The 25,499-nt window shown below is 40.2% G+C and overlaps 2 protein-coding genes across 4 annotated transcripts in view; both read left to right on the top strand.

The window, feature by feature from the left end:
• LOC134745923 (calmodulin-binding transcription activator 2) overlaps window positions 1–25,499 on the top strand; it is a 270,209-nt gene that overhangs the window by 30,220 nt on the left and 214,490 nt on the right. The window lies entirely within an intron of this gene.
• LOC134745893 (uncharacterized protein K02A2.6-like) lies at window positions 15,157–18,929 on the top strand. Of its 2 annotated transcripts, none has more exons than XM_063679997.1 (2): window positions 15,157–15,639; window positions 16,008–18,929. In XM_063679997.1, exon 2 carries the CDS (start codon window positions 16,156–16,158, stop codon window positions 18,892–18,894), a length of 2,739 nt encoding a protein of 912 aa, XP_063536067.1. In that variant the 5' UTR covers window positions 15,157–15,639; window positions 16,008–16,155; the 3' UTR covers window positions 18,895–18,929. The 2 variants fall into 2 exon arrangements, with proteins under 2 accessions (XP_063536067.1, XP_063536068.1); XM_063679998.1 differs by having other exon boundaries at window positions 16,008–16,146.

Raw genomic sequence — 25,499 nt, 5'->3', positions numbered from 1 at the left:
TTATAAAATGAAAGAGATGTCATAATACTAAAAAAAGTGGCAAATAAATAAATAAATAAATATTATAGCACATTCTTACACAGATTGACTAAGTCCCACGGTAAGCCTAAGGAGGCTTGTGTTATGGGTACTCAGACAACGATATATATAATATATAAATACTTAAATACATAGAAAACACCCATGACTCAGGAACAAATATCTGTGCTCATCACACAAATAAATGCCCTTACCGGGATTCGAACCCAGGACCATCGGCTTCACAGGCAGGGTCACTACCCACTAGGCCAAACCGGTCGTCTAAAGCCTTCTAATAGCGGAGGCCGGATTCGAACCGGCGCGGCGTCTTCAGCTAACGCTTTATACCTCTAGGGCTACCTCGTCACGATGGTACCCGACCCAATTTGCTTGAGTATATGCAATTTTAGAAAGACTAGGCGTCTTTGACCAAATCTAAGCGAGTAGTACGTACTTGCACCTCCTATACGAATTCCTTACGGGATAACGACAAAGCGAGAGACATTGGTGCTGCCATCTAGTTTAACAGTCAGTCGTCGTGCACGACGTACAACCGCCGCGGACACTCGTGCCTGAGGATGGATTCCCAAAAAATCCGAAACATGTCGCCAAAAGCGACTAAAAATAATAGTGAGTAAAAACCGTACTGATAAATATTTTGAAGGCATCAAGTTTTATATTTTTGCGTCAAAATGATATCACTCTCAGGCGTATTCTGATTCTAATAACAGGTTATGAATTAGGTCTGGATGAGTTACGGATTTGATATCTGATCAAATCCATCTGCTTGATATCATTTGCCCGTGCGTCTCGCTCTCGCCTCGCCAACACAAGTACGAACAAGTACCCGCTAAAGTTTAGTAACAACATGACATTTTGATATCAAAATGTAAGTTCGAATACTTCGAATTGGCCTCCTTTAGGTAATCAGAAATCTCTCGAGGGTTTATTGTTCGAGCTGTTTGAAAATTGTGGTTGCATTTTAAAAATATGTGGTTCGGTTGTTTTCTGACAACCACATTTGTTAGTAAGAAAGACAAAGAGCGAAAAGAAAAATATATATAATAAATATAATATGATGTAAAAATAGCTCTATAAAAGGTACGAGTATAGATATGTGAAGTCCTCAACGCATAGGAACATTGGAGCATAATAATATTAATAATAATCCCATACCCTATTGTGAAAGGTCCGTGTCTACCAGTAGAACAATTAAAGACTGTAAATAAATACATATGTACTTAAGTAAGTAAGTAAATATTAATATTGTCTTCGGTTACCGCGATAGTTACTCATGAAATAAAACTATGAAAACGGATTATATCGCGTATATTGAATTTATAATACATCCCGACGTTTCGAACTCTTTACAGCGTTCGTGGTCAACGGGTGACTGAGGAAAAATTACAAAATGCAAAAATACCCACATACTAAAATAATGAACAATCATAGACTACAAACTTTAAGGCTGGTTGTACATGCAAAATCGGTTCATAAGGCTAGTTATACACTATAATTATTTTTCAAGTAAAGATATATATATATACGCGATAAAAAACGATGCCGGCTCCAACCCTACACCACGGACCCGAGAAGATTTAATTCCCTCCTAAATTGTAGGAGGGTATCCCAATATGGGACCGGCAACAAACTCGGCGGGACACATCTTTTCAAAACATCAGAATGTCCAGCATCATCCAACACTACGGTCTCACAGTCTATGTCTCGCTTGCTCCTTTATCAGGTGGACTACAGGATCCCAAGCTGGTGGTAGAGAAAAGCCATCTTCCCTATTAAAGTTTGGATATTTCTTAATCTCAATGGCCTCGCGCAGCATTCTGGGTATGTAACGCTTCTCCTTGGCAAGAACCAGAGGCTTATCAAACTTGATTGAGTGATTGGCTTTATCCATGACATGCTCAAAGACAGCAGACCTAGGTCGACGGTGCTTGACATCAGCTATGTGTTCCTTCACCCGAGTGGAAATGCTCCGTTTCGTCTGCCCGACATATGATAGGCCACACTCACAGTCCAGCCTGTACACTCCTGCAGTCCGTAGAGGGGTATTGCATTTTACAGGCCTCAGGAATTGTGACATCTTCTTCATTGGCTTGAAATATGTTTTTATAGAAGCACGCTTCAAGATGTGGCTGATCCTGTCCGTGACCCCCCTGACAAAAGGCAGAATGGCAGGCCTGCGCTCAACTGTGGGGATCTTAATGTGGGACCTCTGGTTGACCCGCGGTATCCTGAGCTCGTTTGCCTGGAGCGCGCGCCTGGCATGCTGGAGCTCCGCGGCCAGATGCTGGTCATCACATATCCTCTGGGCTCTCTGAAACAAAGATTTGCCTACTGTAACAAGTTGACTGGGATGGTGATGCGATTTGCCATTTAAGTACCTATCAGTATGAGTAGGTTTCCTATACACAGTGCGACCTAGGGTGTTATCAGGATTTCTTTTTACCAATACATCTAAGAAGGGGAGAGAACAGTCTTTTTCCAACTCCAAAAAGTAGTGTTTCAACTTTCTTGGATCACCTAAATTCCATCCATAGCAAAATAAAATTTACTATGGAGTTGGAAAAAGACTGTTCTCTCCCCTTCTTAGATGTATTGGTAAAAAGAAATCCTGATAACACCCTAGGTCGCACTGTGTATAGGAAACCTACTCATACTGATATGTACTTAAATGGCAAATCGCATCACCATCCCAGTCAACTTGTTACAGTAGGCAAATCTTTGTTTCAGAGAGCCCAGAGGATATGTGATGACCAGCATCTGGCCGCGGAGCTCCAGCATGCCAGGCGCGCGCTCCAGGCAAACGAGCTCAGGATACCGCGGGTCAACCAGAGGTCCCACATTAAGATCCCCACAGTTGAGCGCAGGCCTGCCATTCTGCCTTTTGTCAGGGGGGTCACGGACAGGATCAGCCACATCTTGAAGCGTGCTTCTATAAAAACATATTTCAAGCCAATGAAGAAGATGTCACAATTCCTGAGGCCTGTAAAATGCAATACCCCTCTACGGACTGCAGGAGTGTACAGGCTGGACTGTGAGTGTGGCCTATCATATGTCGGGCAGACGAAACGGAGCATTTCCACTCGGGTGAAGGAACACATAGCTGATGTCAAGCACCGTCGACCTAGGTCTGCTGTCTTTGAGCATGTCATGGATAAATCCAATCACTCAATCAAGTTTGATAAGCCTCTGGTTCTTGCCAAGGAGAAGCGTTACATACCCAGAATGCTGCGCGAGGCCATTGAGATTAAGAAATATCCAAACTTTAATAGGGAAGATGGCTTTTCTCTACCACCAGCTTGGGATCCTGTAGTCCACCTGATAAAGGAGCAAGCGAGACATAGACTGTGAGACCGTAGTGTTGGATGATGCTGGACATTCTGATGTTTTGAAAAGATGTGTCCCGCCGAGTTTGTTGCCGGTCCCATATTGGGATACCCTCCTACAATTTAGGAGGGAATTAAATCTTCTCGGGTCCGTGGTGTAGGGTTGGAGCCGGCATCGTTTTTTATCGCGTATATATATATATATCTTTACTTGAAAAATAATTATAGTGTATAACTAGCCTTATGAACCGATTTTGCATGTACAACCAGCCTTAAAGTTTGTAGTCTATGATTGTTCATTATTTTAGTATGTGGGTATTTTTGCATTTTGTAATTTTTCCTCAGTCACCCGTTGACCACGAACGCTGTAAAGAGTTCGAAACGTCGGGATGTATTATAAATTCAATATACGCGATATAATCCGTTTTCATAGTTTTATTTCATAAGTAAATATTCTTTATTGTGCACCATAAAGTAAAAAAAATACGCAGAAAGCGAGATAACAAGCTTAAGACTAGGCAACAACAGGCGGTCTTATCGCTAATAGCGATCTCTTCCAGACAACCTTTGGGTAGCAGGAAAGTTAAGTTGTAAGTACTTTGAACAGTAATGCCGATATACATATAAATTAACAATTTATAAACTTGAAAATCATATATAATCGTACTTATATAGGTATCAAGATAATAAATTGTCCTTGCCCATTGACTTGTATCTAAGGACGGGCCTTACGGACAATAAGAATATTAAGAATGGGGCCAGTATAGCGGTGTGCCAGTTCGATCCAATCGTGCAGTCTAATGCCACAACGCGATTGGTTGATGAGTTCACATCACGTGCGCGATTGGTCGCAACTAGTTGCGTTAAACTGCACGATTGGCTCGAATTCATGAGTGATACTGCTGAACTAGCACCATTCTTAGTGCCCGTAAGGCCCGTCCATAAGTCAATGTCCTTACCGGAATTCGAACCCGGGACCTCCTACTTCGTAGGCGGGCTTTCTCTAAAATAAATATCGGAAACCTGATTCTTTCAAATCTGGACATTCTTGGGCTTATTCTCAGAATCGAAAGCATTCTCCATCCTGCCACGTTTTAGTGTGATTTTTTTTCATTTTTATATGCGTGACGTAGTGGAATGTACAATTTTCATACATTTTTTTTTAAATCATCAGGATTGAATATGCCACATCAGCAAACACCAGGATCAGTGAGAATCAGGTTTTAGATAGATAGATAGATAAAAACTTTATTCATTTCCACAACATACATGGTACATAGACATGCAGCTTAGAATTAAACTTAAAAACTAGTTTACAATTCTTGAAATAAGTAACAGAAAATAATACAAATACAAAACCATGTGTTATGGCAAAGAATAGGCGCTGGCTCAGCATGATGATGCGGCAAGCCACATCGCTGAATATTCTGCCAGGACCTTCTTCTTCTTCTTCGTCTTCTAGGGGCTATGTAAGGCTCCAAAGCCTATGTATCACTGCGACCATCCCTGATCTATTGTGATCGCCACCTACTAGTCTCGATCCAAACCTGCAACTTAAAACAGCTGCAGGATCTTTTTGAATTCGAGAGACTTTGACTCCTCCGGGCGCAATATATGTCCACCAGGACCTTACCTTACATGCTTAACCGTCTGAGAACAGGAATCGGCCATTGTGCGTACCTCCGAAAAAAATGGGGATGGAGTGATCAGGAGTGCTGCGAATGCGGATGCCCAAAGCAAACTGTTCGGCATATCGTCTTGGAGTGCCCACTGACGAAGTACGATGGCCCAGTGGAAGATTTTAAAACCGTAACGAGTGCAGCCATCACCTACTTGGACAAATGTAGATTTAGATTATAAGCTAGCTAATAAATGAACAGGTAAAATATAAATGAAATGAAATAATGAAATGAAATGAAATATATTTATTAATAACAATTGTTACATGTCGAGGTAATTAAGTACAATATTGAGTGTACAATTGTGTATATCTATTAATGATTACAATTATTTCGTCGGCTAATAAATAGCTCACAAATAACATTAATCTAATTACTATTATTCGCATTGTTTATTCGAAATATCTTAATATGTCACAAAATATAATTTTTAATAATTAATCTATAATCGGTAGACTAAAAAACTCGTCATATGAATAGAACGTCTCTTGCGTCAACCACTTTTTAAGCCTAACCTTGAATGCAGAGGTGGAAGGTGCATCTCTTACTGAGCTAGGCAGGCGATTGTAAATCGAGGGGCCTAAATAGTACACAGATTGCTCTGACTTGGCGAGTCTGTGTGGTTCGGTGACCAGCCTATTGTGGAGTCTATTACTGCGCAGGTTATAGTTCGTGTTAACGCCCCTGCGCTTGAACATATCCTGGTTCTCGTGTGTGAAAACTGAAACCTGGTATATGAGTAAGCAAGGTAGGGGCAAAATCTTTAAGTCGCGGAATAAGTCACGCGCCGGGGCATCCTGCGCTTTACCAGCCATCGCGCGGATGGCGCGCTTCTGCTGCGAGAACACACGCCTCCACTCAGAGGCGCGGCCCCACAGCTCCACGCCGTAAGTCAGGAGTGAGTGCACTGTCGCGAAATAGCACTCACGCACTGCACCCCTACCGGCTGTGATCGTCAACCGCCGGAGCGCGAAGCACGCGCTTCCCACTCTCTTGCACAGTTCGTCAATGTGCGTCTCCCATGTTAGCGCGCCGTCGAGATGGAAACCGAGCAGGCGTACGCCGTTCACGTGCTGTATAGGGGCACCGCCGGCGCACACCCTCATGGTTGGGCTTGTATGGCCGTTTAGCTTGAATGCCATGTAGCTGGTTTTTTCCTTGTTTAGAGCTAAGCCGTTTCTCTGAAACCATTGGTGCAATTGCTCCATGACGAGGTTTAGTGCCGCTTCCAAATCCCGCCCAGCGGCAGTGCTGACGACTGCCGTGACGTCATCCGCGTACATGAATATATTGGCGCCTTTTATCGCCTTGGGCAGATCGTTCAGCAAAACGCTGAACAGGGTGTTGGAGAGGCACGATCCTTGCGGGACCCCCATCAAATTTTGTAACTCTGCAGATACAACCAGATATAATTGCCATACGATAAATGAGGACCTTACAAAAATAAAGAGACTGTACAACGCTTAATTCTTATAAATCTTAACTAATCTTTATTTTATTTATTTACATACAAGATATATACAGTGGTACTACGTAAACGAAATTAATAACTAGCTTAAATCTAAAATAGGCCCTTGAGGCATTGTACCAAGGATGCTGGCGGCATTTCCCCGCTGTATCGCAATGCTGATACGTTGTGCGAGAAAGCCGCCAGCTCTTCGGTCACCAGTTACGTCAACCAGACGCTTCGCGATTTCTGCAAACAACTTATGCGCGCTGGGACCCCATGGACCTAGAGTTTCAAATGGGGATGGAATTTACTAATAAATAATAATTTACTACAAATTTCAAAATCACTAATCTTAACTTAGGTGTAATGATGCTCATGTTGTGTGTGTAGTTGCGTACTCGCATGTGCTTCGATATTTATTTTAGAAAACACCCAGGCAGTGTCACTATAGACAAGAAGACCGTTATTTATTTTCTTTGTTTAGACTTCATCGACAAGCAGCAAAGGCTGGTATTCACAAGCAATTTTCTTTTTTCGAGTCGAGGTTAAGGCATTAATTGCTCCAGCCAATTCTCCAGCGCGTTGTGCGAATTCTAATTAGTCACTTATTTCCTCAATGGTTCTACATTCCCTTTGTTTAGTACTTTAAAAGCTGATAAAACGTAGCCGAGAATGTAAATAAAATTTAAATTTAAATGTGGATTTAAGTTATTGTAGAAGAAACAAAAATATAGAAATAATAAGTTTTACTTAAATTGATTACATAAGTTGACATTATCAGTAAGTGTATTTCTAATAAAAAAAATTTTTTTTTCATCATCTTCCTCGCGTTGTCCCGGCATTTTTGCCACGGCTCATGGGAGCCTGGGGTCCGCTTGGCAACTAATCCCAAGAATTGGCGTAGGCACTACTTTTTACGAAAGCGACTGCCATCTGACCTTCCAACCCAGAGGGGAAACTAGGCCTTGTTGGAATTAGTCCAGTTTCCTCACGATGTTTTCCTTCACCGAAAAGCGACGTAAATATCAAATGATATTTCGTACATAAGTTCCGAAAAACTCATTGGTACGAGCCGGGGTTTGAACCCGCGACCTCCGGATTGCATGTCGCACGCTCTTACCGCTAGGCCACCAGCATGTATGAATTTGACTAATAAAACTTGGACGTCTTTTCAAAACTTGGACGTCTTTTCATTACGCGGCGTATCTTTTATTTACGCCGAACCTGGCAACATTCAACATACTTGACATATGTTTTTTTCGAAACTATTATAAATAGATTTTTTTCATGATTTTTCTACAATAAACAACCACATAATAACACCAAAAACGATACAACTCAGTTTTTTTAGATTGTTTTCCCCTGTCGAAGGGTTAAGGGTTAACTCCGAATGGCGTGAAAATAGAGCAGACTTTTTTAACGTGGACGAAGTTGCAGGTGAAAGTTAGTCTGTATATAATATCTTGCAAAATGTTCACCTAAGAAACCTAGTAACCGTCAAGAATATTCATATTCCACCGTTTGAATATTTATAATCACCTTGTAGACCTTGGCACGCGCACATCCGGCCCGAAGGACCAGATTTGCATGAAAAAGAAATCCATTTTTTTAATAGGACTGCTCCTTCCTGTTCATTGGGGACTGCATTAGATAACTTTTACAGGTTTGTAATACGTGGCTTTCCATTATTGAAGGGTCCTTATGCTTCAAGTGCGATAAGGACCATTTTATCTGAAATTCAAACATAAATAGCGATTCTTGTAGCTTAATAAATCCACACCGCAGGGCTAACTAGGCTTGGCCTGGATCGAGCAGTTTCCAGCACCTCGGAATTAGTGCATCCAGCAGTTTCCAGCACCTAACTCGGAATTCGGAATTAGTTTTTCATAACTTCGTTCCGTGTTTTAGGAAGTTCGAACACATATAGGTAGATAATAGTTATATATATTGTCAAAGGTCTGTCCCATTTCAAACATAGACAGAGAGAATCATCATCTTTCTTACACTAGTACTAGCACCCAAAAGAAAGGGATAAGTATAATTTTCCTGGTTGTTACTGACTGAGAAATTGGTTTGACCAACTATAGTAGTATGTTTTCAAATGCTCCTAACTCTTGTAATAATTAGAAATTCGAAAAAAATTATATCGTATCGGTGTGGTTGATATATAACGAATTATGTCAAAATATATTCAATAATGTTAATATTCAGAGAGGAAAATTTTTTTTTTTTTTTTTTTTTATTGAAAATTTAACAAAAATTATAACATTATAAGTACCTTAATCTAATGTTCGCCAAACTGTGAAACAGTTTGTTGGCGGTGCGCTCTAAAATAATCTTAAACTAAATAGGTACACTAAAATTAAGTAAGCAGTTAAGTAGTTAGGTATAGCATTAGGAACATACTTATACGTACGTAATGGACTACGTTTGTATGAAAAGGCGATTTCGCGCGTATATTCCACTTACTTTCATCGTTTTGAACATATTTTTTTACAACACAAGCCGCATGGAACTGTGGTACTTGGTTTGTGGAAAGATAAATATATAACTCCGTAATAGATGGATACAGTCTAAGGAAAAAATGTGCCTCGAAAATCAAGAAAATTTGATTCTCGATCAGAGGGCGCTACTATCTTTGGCCTACTGTCGTATAGATGGCGTTGACGGTTTCGTTTGTTATTTAACCATTTTAACGCATATCAGTAAAAAAACATGCGTCAAAATCATAAAAATAATTAATGCAAATAAAAAAAATCATTTATCCATATTTAAATACATTTTATCGTATTTTTATAACTTCATTTTTAGTTTTAAAGTGTGTCGATAGATGGCAGTTAATTTACTGTGGTTACAAAATTTACTATGACAGTACCGCTCTATCTTATTATATCCTCTTTGGTTTGTGTAAGAATGTTCCATAATATGTGGTATTTTCAATAAAAAGGGACCTTATTGTCGATGGCGCTTACGCCATTATAAACGATGCTCCGGTACAAATACAATCCCGCGCGACGCTGTGCGGCGTAAGCGCCATCGACAATAAGGTCCCTTTTCATAGATAATGCCCCATATTTGTTTATTTTATACAACATTAATTATGAGCAAGATGCTTACGACGCAGAAATTTATATAGACTTAATTTTAAGACTAAATATATTGCTCCTTTTCCTTAGCTCGGCTTTATTCCATCACACATTTTAACGACTGTAATTTGAGTCTTATGATCGTGACCATAAAGTTTATATTCCTTCTAAAGGGGTTTATAGTTGTTGAATAGTCCAGGTAAAGACATGCTAGCAAAATGGTTCTCATTAATATACATTAAACTAGGGGCCTTAATAAGGTAAGGTAAAGAAAGGACCCTTACCGCGATGAATTTCGTATATTAACCCGCCTATTCCTATTTATATTGCTGTATAATTGGGCGTTTTCTAAAATAAATATTGAAACCCTGATTCTTTTAAATCTGGACATTCTTGGGCTTATTCTACTCAGAATCGACAGCATTCTCCATCCTGCCATTAAAAAAGATGTCCCAAAATGTACATTCCATTACGTCACGTTTTCGTAGTGGAATGTAAGATTTTTATACAAATTTTTGGGACATTTTTTTTAACATCAGGATTGAATACGCTAGTGATTCTGAGTTGAAATAACCCAAAAACACCAGGATCTGTGAGAATCAGGTTTTCAATATTTAATTTCGAAAACGCCCAATTTTATTACGCGAATGCGATAGGGTTAAGAACATTAAAACCCGTGAAAGAACGTGGACGTCCGTTTCTCCATAATTAATAATATAATTGCGAGCATATTTTAAGCGTCTAACTTTTATCGAAAAAGTAAAATGGGGCATGGTTGTGGTTAAAACACAAAGGATTGTGTAGGTAATAGTTATTATTATCAGACCAGCTGGTAAAGGCTCTCTCTCTAGGTAAGAAAACTATACTCTAGTTTGCAATACTTAACTTACGCCCCATGTTGCACAATGTATCTAACTGATGTATATAAAAGTTGTAAGAAGTGTAGAAATAAGTTTTAAAATTGTGACCTAATACCGTATTACCAATAAATTATGTCTATGTCTACGACTAATTTAATTTTAGCGGAACCCTATTACTAAGACTTCTCTGTCTGTCTGTCTGTCTTTCACCAGGCTGTATCTCATGAACCGTGATAGCTAGACAGTTGAAATTTTCACAGATGATTTCTGTCGCCGCTATAACAACAAATACTAAAAACAGAATAAAATAAATATTTAAGTGGTTTTTGTTTAAATGAACGTTATTTACTATTCAAAATTGTAATTTAAAATTCAATTCTAATTCTAATATATTCTAATAAGGAAACGACTCAAAATTTGTATTAAATTATTTTGCCACTCTTGTGAATAAAATGCAACTTTCTCATTACTTTTTGAACAATCAAGAGCCTTTACGAGCTGGTGTGGTAAAAAAATATTTTTAATAAATCCCTAGAGGAAAAGGAGGATCATGTTAATATAGAGAAGCAATCTTCCACGTTTCTATTAAAAACTAGGACTAGTCTCGTATTTATAAACACGAGAGAAACACAATGAATATCATAATTATATATATTGATAGTGTTCCTCACGTTTTCATCCGATGCTCGATAGACTATTATATCGTTGCTAAACCTATTACTTAAATAGATATTCAAGACCACCAAAAACCTGTGGACTCTAAACTGTTTCTTATTGCATACGAAACTAACATCAAATTGGTGTGCAGGGCCAAATCTAATTGTGCGGAAAGCTAATCTGATTTGCGGTCACCGACTCGCAGAAGGGGTTTCGCTTTAGGAAGGTTATATGAATATCGTCCGTAAGGTAGAGGGAGCTGTCAAATTGTAGTTTTTGTATAACTTATAAGAAATAGTTATAATTTATAAAACAACAGTTACTGAATGGCAAAGGTCAGTTGGACGGAGAAGAAAACAAATGAAGAGGTTTTACGCATGGTAGGAGAGAAGAGGAGTTTGTTGAGAACCATAGAAAATAGAAGAGGAAAGATGCTTGGACACCTGCTACGACACGACGAATTTATCAAGAACATAATTGAAGGGAGAGTTGAGGCAAGGAGACGGAGGGGCAGACCAAGGAGAACATACATAGATCAAGTAAAGGAAAAACTCAACGTCGTGTCGTATCAGGCTATCAAGGAGAAGGCAGAGGACCGACACTTATGGAAATCGCTCCACCGACAAGAGTATAACTCTTAAATATATGATGATGAGTTACTGAAATTAGCTGAAATGTGCAGCAAAATTCTGTAAAAAAAGGTTTTTTCTAAAACATTAACTGTGGATTTAGAAGGATATAACCAAACAGAAACGCCACGTCTGTAATTTTCTGTACAAAAAAGTCAGCCGATTTTTGCGGGGGAGGGGAACGTCAAATGTATACGTAACGTAAAAATAGCCATGTCAGATAAACGTCAGTCCATACATCGTGTATGACCATTGGCCGACTATTTTCGACAGAGGGGAACGCCTGTTAATGGCTACTCCGTTTGGTAATATCCTCCTAGGTGGATAGGTATGATCTGTGCTACAAAAATAAAAAGATTTATGAACATTATTCGATAGAAATCGTCTTTTTGGAGAATGATCAATATTCACCTTCAGACCGAACCAGAGAACAGACATAACTCAATTAAAAACCGGCCAAGTGCGAGTCGGACTCGCGCACGAAGGGTTCCGTACCATTACGTAAAAAAACAGCAAAAAAATCACGTTTGTTGTATGGGAGCCCCACTTAAATATTTATATTATTCTGTTTTTAGTATTTGTTGTTATAGCGGCAACAGAAATGCATCATCTGTGAAAATTTCAACTGTCTAGCTATCACGGTTCATGAGATATAGCTTGGTGACAGACAGACAGACGGACAGCGGAGTCTTAGTAATAGGGTCCCGTTTTTACCCTTTGGGTACGGAACCCTAAAAACTAGAACATTCCATCCGCAATTAAATCAATTTAGTAATAGTTTGTTCTCAATTCGGCGGATTGGATTATTCCTCTATCTGGGTCGTCTCAACTTTCTGACGTTTTCTGACCGGTATTAGAGGTACTAAACACGGGGTTACTGTCAAAATTAATGGTGCAGCCGGGCTAGCACATGATTGGCGCGAGAGTATCTACCCGTCCCTCTTTAATTCATACAGTTAGTAAAAGACGGGTAGTCTATCTCGCGGCAAGATACTGTGCTCGGCCTACTGAAGCGAATGAAAATATCCTGGGATATAGCTTAAAAGTCCCAGAGCTTTTAAAGAAAACACCTAAATATGATACTAAGATATTTTTCATATTAGCATAATATGGCAAAAGGTCACTTCCAAGCAGGGACCGGACAACCCTTTCCGCGATAAAACCCTTTCAACGGGCGACACTTAAACACGGCTAACACATTGAAAGACTTTCCCTTTTGAGCTGCCATTCATACCCTTACCTTTGACTAACCCTTACCGAAAAGCTAACCAAAAATAAGGCTAGCTCTTAATAAGGGTTACCCTTATCTTTAAGCGCTTTTTATAAAGGTTTCCCTTTGCGTGAAAGAGACAGGATTAGTATATATCTACGGTAGTGTATGAAAAGGAAAGAAAATACTTTCCTAGTCAAAGAACGCCGCCGTCGCCGCCGACGATCGCTCGGATTCGAAGTAATGTGTGCTTTATGAACAAGGTAGACGACTTAAATTAGCACGCTTATATGCTAAAAGGGAAGCCCTTTATAAGGCTAACCCTTATAAGCAATATGCAAGGTGTTGGTGAGCGGATGATAAGGGTTTTGTAAGGGTATTTGGGCTACCGATTACTCAAATGTGGTAGCTTTATATAAGGGTTTTTAAAACCAAAACAAAGGGTTTCGTCTGGCAAAGGGTATGGTGAGTTAAGCCTTATGCAATACCCTTATAAAACCCCGATAAGGGATAGCCGGTCTCTGCTTCCAAGAAGCGATTGATGCCATTCGGACTAAAGACGGCACCTCGATGGACGATATTCTTTGGTGGACGATCTTCACAAGTTGGCCTTAGTTACTAGCTTATAGGTAGGTATGTATAAAGTTCCGCTGTCGGACGTCAGCGACGTCATTATGACGTAATAATGCCGTCATTATTCGCTAACGTCACTGCTACTTGGAACTATTGACACATTAAAATGCTTTGAAATACGAAATACCTATCATTGGAATGGAATTCGTGATGTTATCGTGTTATTAAATTGGAACATTTATAGAATTATTATGATTTAAATCTTAGAAATGTAGAAAAAATTGTACCATTTACTTTTTTTTTTGGAAAACCATCAACTTTTGGGTTATTTAGATTCAGACTCAGAAAAAAAGTGTCCCCCAGTTTTTCATACAAATTTTGGGTGTCAGTTTTCTAACGCTCCAAACAAAACGTATGTGAAAATGCGTTACAAAACTGACATTTTATTGGGACATATTGTTTATCTTTTTAAATCGATAGTCCTCGTGATTCTGAGTAGAAATAACCCAAAAGTTGATGGAATTAAAAAAAAAAGTAAATGGTACACTTAAGTGAAAATGCCGATCAAAATAAAACTCCGTCCACTGCGCATCTTTTAATCATATTCTTTATTGGTAAACGAGAAGGTATACTTATTTACTATAGAACTTACTCGGAGCAACATCTACCGGATGTGTACTACACTTCCGTCATGTCACCCAAAGTCCCAAGTTATACTGATAAATCATTGCTACAATACGCAATCTGTCAATATATCCCCTTTATTTCCCCATGGCAGTCCCATCCCAATCTTTCTAAAAGGCCAATAAAGCTATACGGTTTTGTTCCTTCCGCAAACATATGCTCTCTGTACTCTGTATCGAGCACAAATATTATATCACATGGGACAGATAAGTAATAAATTACCTATATCATAAATTTATGACACACCCTAGGGCGAATATACGTATAGTTAGTGTAATGTATGTACCTACTTACGTACCTAACGGTACTTGTCATGTATCGCGGTGCATTCGGATGCGCCCTCTGCAGACCATTTAGTCTCGCAATAAATAGCTAAGTGAACGGACGTGCGTGTTTCTTTTATGCATATACCTCAGTGGCGAACGAGGATTGGATTTAATTTCAAGAACCGAGAATTGGCTGTTCGTATAAAAAATGTCCGTGGGAAAAATAAAAGCGTTCGAGGTCTCGGCGGGCAATTGGAGTACTTATGTGGAGCGTGTGAGTATGTATTTCAAAGCCAACGACATCAAGGCCGACTTGCAGCTGCCGACCTTGATTGCCGTTATGGGAGAAGAAGCATATGAGCTCCTCAGGAACCTGACAAGTCCAAAGAAGCCAGCAGACATGACTTATGCGCAAGTTGTGAAGATAATGTCTGAACACATCGAACCCAAACCATCTTTCATGGCGGAGCGATACCGGTTGCGTCAGAGGCGACAGGGAGATAAGGAAACGGTCGCTCAGTATCTAACGGACCTTAAAAAATTAGCCAAGCATTGTGAATTCTCCACAACATTAGAGGACAATCTGCGGGACCAATTTGTGTGCGGGTTGAAGAATGACACAATTAGACAACGCCTTTTTGCTGAGACTGAGTTAACCTATACTAGGGCCGTACAACTAGCCTTTTCGTTGGAAGCCGCCGAGAAGGACGCAGCGATGGTAGAACGCCCGAGTGTGAGCGAGAAGGGCGATGCGGGAGAGAGAGCCGAGACGGTACATGCACTCACATCGTGGCAGCCGCGTGGCGGTAATGGCGCTAGCAATGTAATTTGTGCAGTGTGCGGAAGGTTAGGTCACCGTGACGTCCAATGTCCTTACAAAGATTTTCAGTGTAACAAATGTGGTAACGTAGGTCACTTAAAACGCGTGTGTCCGGCAAGGATGGCAGGTGGTAGTGGCAGCGGCGCCCGTGGCTCGGGCGGCGGCGCTCGTGGGGCGAGCGGTAGCAGCGGTGGCGGCGCTCGGCGCCGGGGCACCGGCGGCCGCAGGGGCGCGCGGCGCCCCAGTCGCGCCCTACACCATGTCCTGGCAGAGGATGGCGAGACTCAGTATGAAGGAGAGGGTACGTCGGGGTCCGACGTCGAAGAAGACCTGTATCATCTCTGCCTAAACGATTATAAATCGGTAAGCCTATCGTTATGTGTAGATGATGAAGTTTTGTCTATGGAAATCGACACAGGGAGCGCGGTGTCGTGTATAAGTAGTGATACTTATAATAAGTACTTTAAATACAGACCGTTGGAACAGTTTCCTTTGGTGTTAAAAGTTTATGATGGCCGCCGTGTTAGACCCCTAGGGGTCATAAGGCCCGTGGTTAGATTTGAAAACCGATTGAAAAAGTTAGAACTGTTTGTTATTGAGGGTGGCAGTACCCCACTATTAGGCAGACACTGGCTAACAGAGTTACAGATTCGGGTTCCTAGGTTTTGTAAAGAGTATTTATTTAACTTTAACGAGTCCCTTAATAATGATGTATGTACTTTGCTCGACAGATATAAGGAGTTATTTAGCGGAGGACTCGGGCGGTTTAGTGGTGGAAAAGCGACACTCCGAGTGCGTGAAGGGGCTACGCCGGTGTTCTGCCGTGCGCGGCCGCTGCCGTACGCGCTCCGCGATCGCGTCGAGGCGGAGCTGGACGAGATGCTGCGCTGCGGCGTCATCGAGCCGGTCGACACGTCGGAGTGGGCCACGCCGCTGGTACCGGTACGTAAAGCTGATGGGAGTTTGCGAATCTGTGCAGATTACAAAGTGACCTTGAACCCCGCCTTGCTGATTGATAGGTATCCGCTTCCTAAGATAGATGACCTTTTAGTAAGACTCAATGGTGCCCGCGTATTTTCAAAAATTGACCTGACGCAGGCGTATAATCAGGTGGAGTTAGACGATTCTAAAAAGTATACCGTCGTCAACACGCATAAGGGATTATTCAGATATAATAGACTTGTTTACGGATTGTCTTCCAGCCCTGGTATATTCCAGCGAATTATGTCCAACTTGTTGAAAGATCTACCTCAAGTAGAAGTATTTCTCGATGATATAATTATTGGTTCCGCGGACATAAATTCTCATTTGGGGACATTAGAAAAAGTTTTGAAACGGCTTCACGGTCATGGATTGAAATTAAAGAAAAGTAAATGTTCTTTCTTATTAGAAGAGGTACAGTATCTGGGATATGTAATTTCAAAAGACGGAATTAAAGTAGATTCCACCAAGATAGAAGGTATCCTTAAGATACCTCGACCTCTCAATGTGAAAGATGTAAGGTCATTTTTAGGGGTAGTTAATTTTTATGCTCGATTTGTACCGCATTTGAGTACGATTCTATCCCCTTTGTATGACTTACTTAGGAAAGGTGCCGTATGGAATTGGAATGAACGATGCGAAAAATCATTTAAAAGTATTAAAAAACTGTTAGTGAGCGCGGAGGTGTTAAGTCATTACGATCCCAACAAACAGCTGACGCTGACCACTGACGCGAGCAGCCGCGGAATCTCCGGCGTGCTGACACAGCCCGGGGACAGCGCGGGCGCGGGCGCGGGCGGGGCGCGCGAACGACCAGTGGCTTACGTCTCGCGTTCTTTAAATGAGGCGGAACGTAATTACTCGCAAATAGATAAAGAGGCGTTAGCAATCGTATTCAGTTTACAGAAATTACATCAATTCCTTTATGGCAGACATTTCACATTACGAACGGATCACAAACCGCTCGTTAGTATTTTTGGTTCCAAGCAGGGTATTCCCGCGATGGTGGCTAGCCGATTGCAGCGGTGGGCGATTAAACTTTCCGCATATACTTATGATATAGAGTACGTACGCACCGATGCAAATGGCGCAGATGGCTTGTCGCGCTTGCCCGTGCCGATCAAAAATGCCGAGTCGCTAGACGGTCCGCCGCCCGAGCAAACGTATTTACATTTCGCCCACAACGAATTGTTATTAGATTATCACGATGTTAAAAAAGAAACACAACGCGACCCGACTTTGAGCAGAGTGTTAGGATATATACGGTCCAGTTGGCCGACGGAAGTTGAAATGCGAAATTTACAACCGTACTTTAACCGTAGGCTAGAACTGTACGAAGAGTTAGGATGCGTAATGTGGGGCCATCGCGTGGTTATACCGGAAGGTTGCCGAGATAGGGTTTTAAGCGTGTTACATGAGAGCCATATGGGAATCGTAAAGACAAAAGCGTTTGCCCGGAGCTATGTGTGGTGGCCGGGCATAGACGAGGCGGTGGAGCGCACGTGTCGCGAGTGCGGCGTGTGCGCCGCCGAGGCGGAGGCGCCCGCGCGCCACGCGCCGTGCCCGTGGAGCTGGCCCTCGCGCCAGTGGACGCGGGTTCATTTAGACTTTTTAGGACCTCTTTATGGAGTAACGTATTTGGTTATGATTGACGCTCGAACAAAGTGGCTCGAGGTATTCCCGGTAAATAGTACCTCGGCTAATAACACCATTGAAAAGTTGTGTGAAGTTAACGCTCGATGGGGTTTCCCTAGACAAATAGTTTCGGACAACGGCCCTCCGTTTACGAGTACACAGTTCGCGACCTTTTTAACAAAAAACCGTATTGAACATGTACACTCAGCTCCATATCACCCCGCGTCTAATGGAGCCGCCGAAAATGCGGTTCGAATAATTAAACGGGTTATAAAGAAAGCCGTGCGACAAAAACACAATGTTAATTTAGCTATCAGTAATTTCTTATTACATTACCGAAATACGCCACACTGCACAACAGGAGAAAGTCCAACTACGCTTATGATTGGCAGGCAGGTTCGTACCCAATTAGATGTACTGCGTCCAGATTGTGAAGATAGGGTTCGTAAGGCACAGAGGAAACAAGCGGACATACGATTAAGCCCTAATCGGGTTCTCCAATCAGGAGATAAAGTATGGATAAGGCAATATCAGGGAGATACGAAATGGCTTCCTGGTCGTATTACTCAGAGGACAGGTACTACGGACTATACAGTGCGCGATAACTTAAATAGGGAGGTACATAGGCACGTTGATCAGTTAAGGCGGCGATCAAGTATGTTAACCTGCCCAGGTGACTCATCAGCTTTGCAGGTACCTCGGCCCGAACCAGTGCAACATACTGGCGATGCCATCCCTGACCGTCCCGATACACCGATAGCCACAAGTACGCCGCAGCGCAGTCATCAAGGTCGACCGCCCACTTCGAGCGGAGCGAGTCCAGGTCCGAGCCGGCCGGCGGACGCGCGGTCCGTAACGCCGCAGCCCTCGCCAAGGTCAGACGGTAGTGAAGACCTCTTTTTGTCGCCTACAACAATTTCCACCCCACCATCTAAACCGCCCCAGTTACCTAGACCTGTCAGAGAATGTAGAAAAAAAAATCCACCAAAATATAAACTTTAAATTTTTTTTTGTTAGACTAGTCACTGTAAATTGTGCCATGTAACGTTTTGGTATAGGGTTGAGGATCACTAGTGCCATATTAAACTGTTCCAAACAAATGTACTTAAGCATAACTTGTGAAAGACTATAGGTATTGTACCATTATGATCGTAGTGTTAAAAAAAAAAAAAATAGAAGCTAATTTTCTCAGGTATTTCTGTAACTGTATGGATTATATCATTCATAATTAGATATCTAACTATATTCTTGATATTGTTATCATTAATAAAGAAAACACTAATTAGTGCCAGAAATGCCTATGTAATTCGAGTGCGTAAACATTTACATAGTTCGCGAATTATATTTAGGCTCTAAGACTGTAAATAATTATCGTAATATAATACTTGAACATCCGATAACTCCCTTATTCATATTCCCAGCAACATTTTAATGGTGTCAATTAACGCTCCTAATGACCCAATCTCAAATAAACAATATTTTTGGTAATTAGAGAAAAGAAACCAGTTATAATATCCTTCACTTGGAACAAGAAAAAAATATCTAGATATTGTAGATGAACATATTTTATGAATGACGGCGTTATCGAACCTTTTTTTTATAGTAGGTAGTTAAAGTTTTCCTCATATAAGGCATGCTATTTTTATACCTACTTACCGTAGACTTAAGATTCACCTAAGAATATTGTTTGGTTTACTGTTTCCCTTGAAACATAACAGTAGTGTTGTGCATTCCTTTTTGTTATATATAGTTACTTACCGAGTAGGTACTTGGAAAGGAGAAGGCATGGTGTTTAAAGTATGTAGTATTTAAATATTTAAATAATGTTTAAGAAGAGAGTGATGTAATGTATGTACCTACTTACGTACCTAACGGTACTTGTCATGTATCGCGGTGCATTCGGATGCGCCCTCTGCAGACCATTTAGTCTCGCAATAAATAGCTAAGTGAACGGACGTGCGTGTTTCTTTTATGCATATACCTCAGTTAGGTACCTTGAAAAATTATTAAATATCAAAATATTTATCAGTACGGTTTTTACTCACTATTATTTTTAGTCGCTTTTGGCGACATGTTTCGGATTCTTTGGGAATCCATCCTCAGGCACGACAACCGCCGCGGACACTCGTGCCTGAGGATGGATTCCCAAAGAATCCGAAACATGTCGCCAAAAGCGACTAAAAATAATAGTGAGTAAAAACCGTACTGATAAATATTTTGAAATATGTCTCACGATAGTTTAAGTGCGATTATTAAATATCCTTCATTCGATCGTACCCAATTGCATAAAAATGTAATGCAAGAGTGATATCTTGAAGTCAATTTGATAATTTAAGAAATATTTTCCTTAGACGAATTTTCTTGCGGTGTGTTTTGTGGTACCTTCACTTTTACGGGCAAAAAATTAGTTTTTTTAAGAAACTTAAAACTTCTACTAGAATCTATAAAGATAATATTGTTATGGTGTTTTTTACGATGTACAGGATTTATATTGACCGGGATATAGACCGTGATTACCTTTTGTACAACAAACAATACAAAAGGTAATCACGGTCTATATCCCGGTCAATATAAGTCTAGTGAAACTAACTGTGAATCATTCAAAACTCTTGATGTACATGATATTATAAGTACCCACTATTAAAAAAGGGAATTCCTTGAAGATAGCATGTGCAACTGTGCCAAAACCAATATACAAAAAAAGTACCTATAATAGAAATATAAATAGAAATATATTTATTTGCCATTAAATGTGGTATACAATGGTGTTACATTATTATTTATAGAGCCATACACATTTAGACTTTAAAAAGCCATGCAAATTGAAAACTTATACTAAATTTAAGTTTAATTGACATCATTATTTTAATCAAAACATGCATTATTAACCTAGTTATAAAGCCATTAGTTATTAACGTGGACTGTTACTAACAAATTATGAAGTGACAGTTAATTAACTAAAAATTCCTTCAGACTGTAGTAACATTTGTCGACAAGGAAAGAGTACAGTTTGTTTTTAAATTTATTGAGTGGTAGCTGTTTAAGCTCATCAGGCAGTCTATTAAATATTTTAACGCACATTGCATAACAACTTTTATTTTTCATGACTGTATGCATATTAGGGAGTACTAGTCTGTCAGGATATCTAGTGTTAAAATGTGTTATATCTCTTTTTTTGACGAATATATCGGGGTGCAATTTAACAAATACACAAACTTCGTATATATAAATCGAGTGTACAGTTAACAATTTCAATTTAATAAAAGAACTTACACAAGATGTTCTTTGACGCATGTTGCATATTGCTCTAATGCATTGTTTTTGTGCTATAAGCGCATGATTTACATATGACGAATTTCCCCACATCAATATACCGTACCTTAAATTGGATACAACATAAGCATGATATGCCATTATAGCGGTTTTCATATCAGTTATGCGTGTCAATCGGTGTACATATAATTAATAATAAAAAAACAAAATAACTAATTAGCTTACATTTTAGCTTATTTTTAGATGTAACAAATTGTACCCATGAAATAGAACTATGAAAACTGATTATATCGCGTATATTAAAAAAATCATAGGGTTCGAAACGTCGGGATGTATTATAAATTCAGTATACGCGACAAAATCCGTTTTCATAGTTTTATTTCACGAGTAACCGAAGACAATATTAAATTACCCCCTTTACATTTTCGTCCATCGACCCTAAATATAAACAAAACCTAAGACTGAAACTGATGCTCCCAGCAGACCCGTCCATCGCGGGATATTATCGCATGGGATACTTTATGGCCCCACTAAACTATAAATTTGTCTACACCTTTGTTTGTGAATAACTAATTTTGGTTTCGTCCCTGGGGGGGTCGTGTCGTGTGGAGTAAAACATTAAGTAGGCCTCGTGCGGGGTTTTCGCTTCTCCTTTCGGAGGTACAGTGAAAGAATTTATTTTACGTACCATTTAGTACCTTGTCACAGTGACAATCAATATGAAAGTCACTAGGGACCTCATACTATATTGTCACTGTGACAAGGTACGAAATGGTAATGAAATTAAATTCCATGACCGTATATTACCTTTGACCGTGTGGTATATTAGACGCAGGTTAAATGGGTCAAAAATGTTCGGGAAAACCTTCTTTTCTGTAGATATTATAAAAGTTAACGATTTTGATACATTAGTAATTCTGTGAGCCCGCTCCAGACTACGCGGCGTGAAGCCGCGAACGCGAGTGTGGAGTCGATTTCGCTGATTAGCGAACTAGACTCCACACTCGCATTCGCGGCTTCGCGCCGCGATACGCGCACGAGTGTGAAGGGTCCTTAAGACTTTTATCATTTAATTTTAATAAAGTAGAAGCTTTTAACATGCCTATAAAGTACGAAAATTGGGTAACAAAAACTTCATTACGACGACTTAATATCTACATTGATCAACGAAGTATGCTATTGTACATTTTGTACAGTCGCCATCAAATATATCGGAGCGGCCAAGGTGCTCACAAATATCTGAACACGCCTCTATTGTGAAGGCGCTACATGCGAGTTCAGATATTTTTGAGCACTTCGGCCGCTCCGATATATATGATGGCGACTGTACAACACCTGCCCACATATACTACTATTAGGTAGTAACAGCGACACTTAACTGACCTTAAGTGGATTTAACTGACCTTAGGTGGATCCTATTCCTTCGCAATAAGGTCTACGTCGAGTTATCAGTGATATTTAGTGGCCAGTACTTACCCCAAGGCAAACACGGCATGTCCTCAGGGATGCCTAATTGCGTACTTTTATAATAATTATTGGGCTCTGGCGGCCTCGTGCTGAATAAGCACATGTTATTTCGCTATTACGAGCACGTGTCATTTTTCTAGCTTGTTACAATAAACAGGCACGGAGGTGTATTCTGTTGGTAACAACAGGTTATGAATGTGATTGCGATAAGTTAAGGATGGCAAAAGTGACATTTTTTCAACCAGAAACGTCTCTTTTGACACTGACATATATTCATAACAAATCTAGATCGTTACCTGTTGTTACAATCAGAATACGCCTCGCGGTTTTTTAGGGTTCTGTACCCAAAGGGTAAAAAGTGTAAAAACGGAACCCTATTACTAAGACAGCGGAATCTTAGTAATAGGGTCCCGTTTTTCTGTCTGTCAGTCTGTCCGTCTGTCACCAGGCTGTATCTCATGAACCGTTATAGCTAGACAGTTGAAATTTTCACAGATGATGTATTTATATTGCCGCTATAACAACAAATACTAAAAACAAAATAAAATAAATATTTAAGTGGGGCTCCCATACAACAAACGTGATTTTTTTGCTGTTTTTTGCGTCATGGTACGGAACCCTTCGTGCGCGAGTCCGACTCGCACTTGGCCGGTTTTCTAACTAGTTACAATAAACAGGCAAGGAGTGTATTCTGTTTGTTATAACAGGTTATGAGCTGCGGATTAGTTAAGGATGGCAAAAGTGACATTTCTTCTACCTGAAACGTCTCTTTTGACACTGACATATATTCATGACAAATCCAGATCAAATTCTTTACCTTTTATTACAATCAGAATATGCCTCGCGGTTTTGTCTATGAAATATTAAACAGAAGTATACCTACTTTCAGAGTTATTGATATGATTATCTCCGTCGCAATTTTCGCGCGGCGCGCCATATATTTGTTTCCTTCATTTTTTAGGGTTCCGTACCCATAGGGTAAAAACGGGACCCTATTACTAAGACTCCGCTGTCCGTCTGTCCGTCTGTCACTAGGCTGTATCTCAACAACCGTGATAGCTAGACAGTTGAAAATTTCATAGATGATGTATTTCTGTTGCCGCTATAACAACAAATACTAAAAACTCTAAAAATACCAATTTTTTTTTACTTTTTTAACATGCAGACACGTCTGCGAGTGATACTCCAAATTTTATATTAAAGGAAAAAATGGAAAAAGTTACACTTCCGGCAGGATTTGAACCCGCAACCTCCGCAATCCGTGCGTTGCTCTTAACCAATTGAGCTACGGAAGCCTACCAGAACCTTGCAAATCTTTCCATTCCTTCCCTTATCTATACACGCCTTTGGGGTGGCGTAAAGCGACATCTACCGTAAGACGATTACATCTTTTTAACGGCACCGGAGTCTCAAGTTGCATTGAGAATTCACCAGTAACAATGTGCTAACCCATACTAAAATCAATTTTTTTTAACATGCAAACACGTCTGCGAGCGAGTACGGAACCCTCGGTGCGCGAGTCCGACTCGCACTTGGCCGGTTTTTTTTGACTTTACGCCCCTCGATTTAAAGCTCTTGCCCACTGACGTCCAGTTTTCTGCGTGATACGGTTTTCTGCAGGATTCCGTTTCAGTAGTATACGTGCTAATATAGGTAGTAACGTTCACACGACCATTGCGTTTGCGGGATACTGCATGCATACTACAGAAAACTGGATCCTGCAGAAAACCGTATCCGCAAAAAAACTGGACGTCAGTGGGAAAGCGGCCTTATGCAACAATTGCAACGCCGTAAAGTCTGAAACCAACCCCAGAAAACAAAGTTCTTAAACTTTTTCATTCCGTGTCATTAGGTTTTAATCCAACTTGCGGATGCTTCCCAATACCAGTTCTTTATCTCATTCTTTTTTATTTTAAAACTATTTTTTCAGAATTGCAATATTATTCTTCATCAAAAAAAAAATACTAATCCATATTCAAACTAATCTATACTTATATTATAAATGCGAAAGTCTGTCTGTCTGTCTGTCTGTGTGTTCCCTCTTCACGCTTAAACCGCTGAATCAATGTAGATGAAATTTGGCATAGAGATAGGTTGAGTCCCTGAGAAGGACATAGGATAGTTTTTATCCCGAAAATCATCCCTTAAGAAAGTAAAAAGCGGGGTGGAATTGAGATAATTAATGAAGTGCCTGCTAATTTGTGTGCATAATATGTTCAAATTGAATTATTGCTATGAGAATTTTTCCAGGCGCTATACTTACTTTATATGCTGTTACTGTCCACGCAGACGAAGTCGCGGGCAAAAGCTAGTAAGCTATAAAACAATAAGAACAAAATATTATACCTAGTCTAATTATTTTCTTATAGTTATTTACGATACAAGTGCGGAAAAGAGGAAATTCGAAACGAGTGGCGATAAATTAAAACACGACCGGAGGGAGTGTTTTAAATCGACACGAGTTGCGAATTACCTATTCGCACGCGTATCGTACAACGTTTTACAGTACATATGGCCTTTTAAACTTTCGACATATGCACGAAAAGTGCTCTTTTACGCACTAGTGCGAGAAAGTAGCACCATATGTACTGTATAATATCTTATGATTGGTGCTATTACTATACCTAAACTATTTACTCCACTCTGTCTTCACGTCAAACGGGTAATGACCCTGGATGAAAAATGTGGGTGCTTATCTTGTTCGGGCTGCGGGCCGGTCCCTGGAGTCTTGAGCAGAATAGGGATGTACCTTGTAACTTCTAGTTGGTAGTTGGTATAGTACTTGCAACATGTTACGCAACGAAGGCCGCAGAAATATCTGACACGATCTTATTTGTATTGTTTATTGTCATTTATTGCTTACATGT

Source organism: Cydia strobilella, chromosome 12 (assembly GCF_947568885.1).
Source record: "Cydia strobilella chromosome 12, ilCydStro3.1, whole genome shotgun sequence".
Lineage (NCBI taxonomy): Eukaryota > Metazoa > Arthropoda > Insecta > Lepidoptera > Tortricidae > Cydia > Cydia strobilella.
This window is presented reverse-complemented; position numbering and strand designations above follow the sequence as displayed.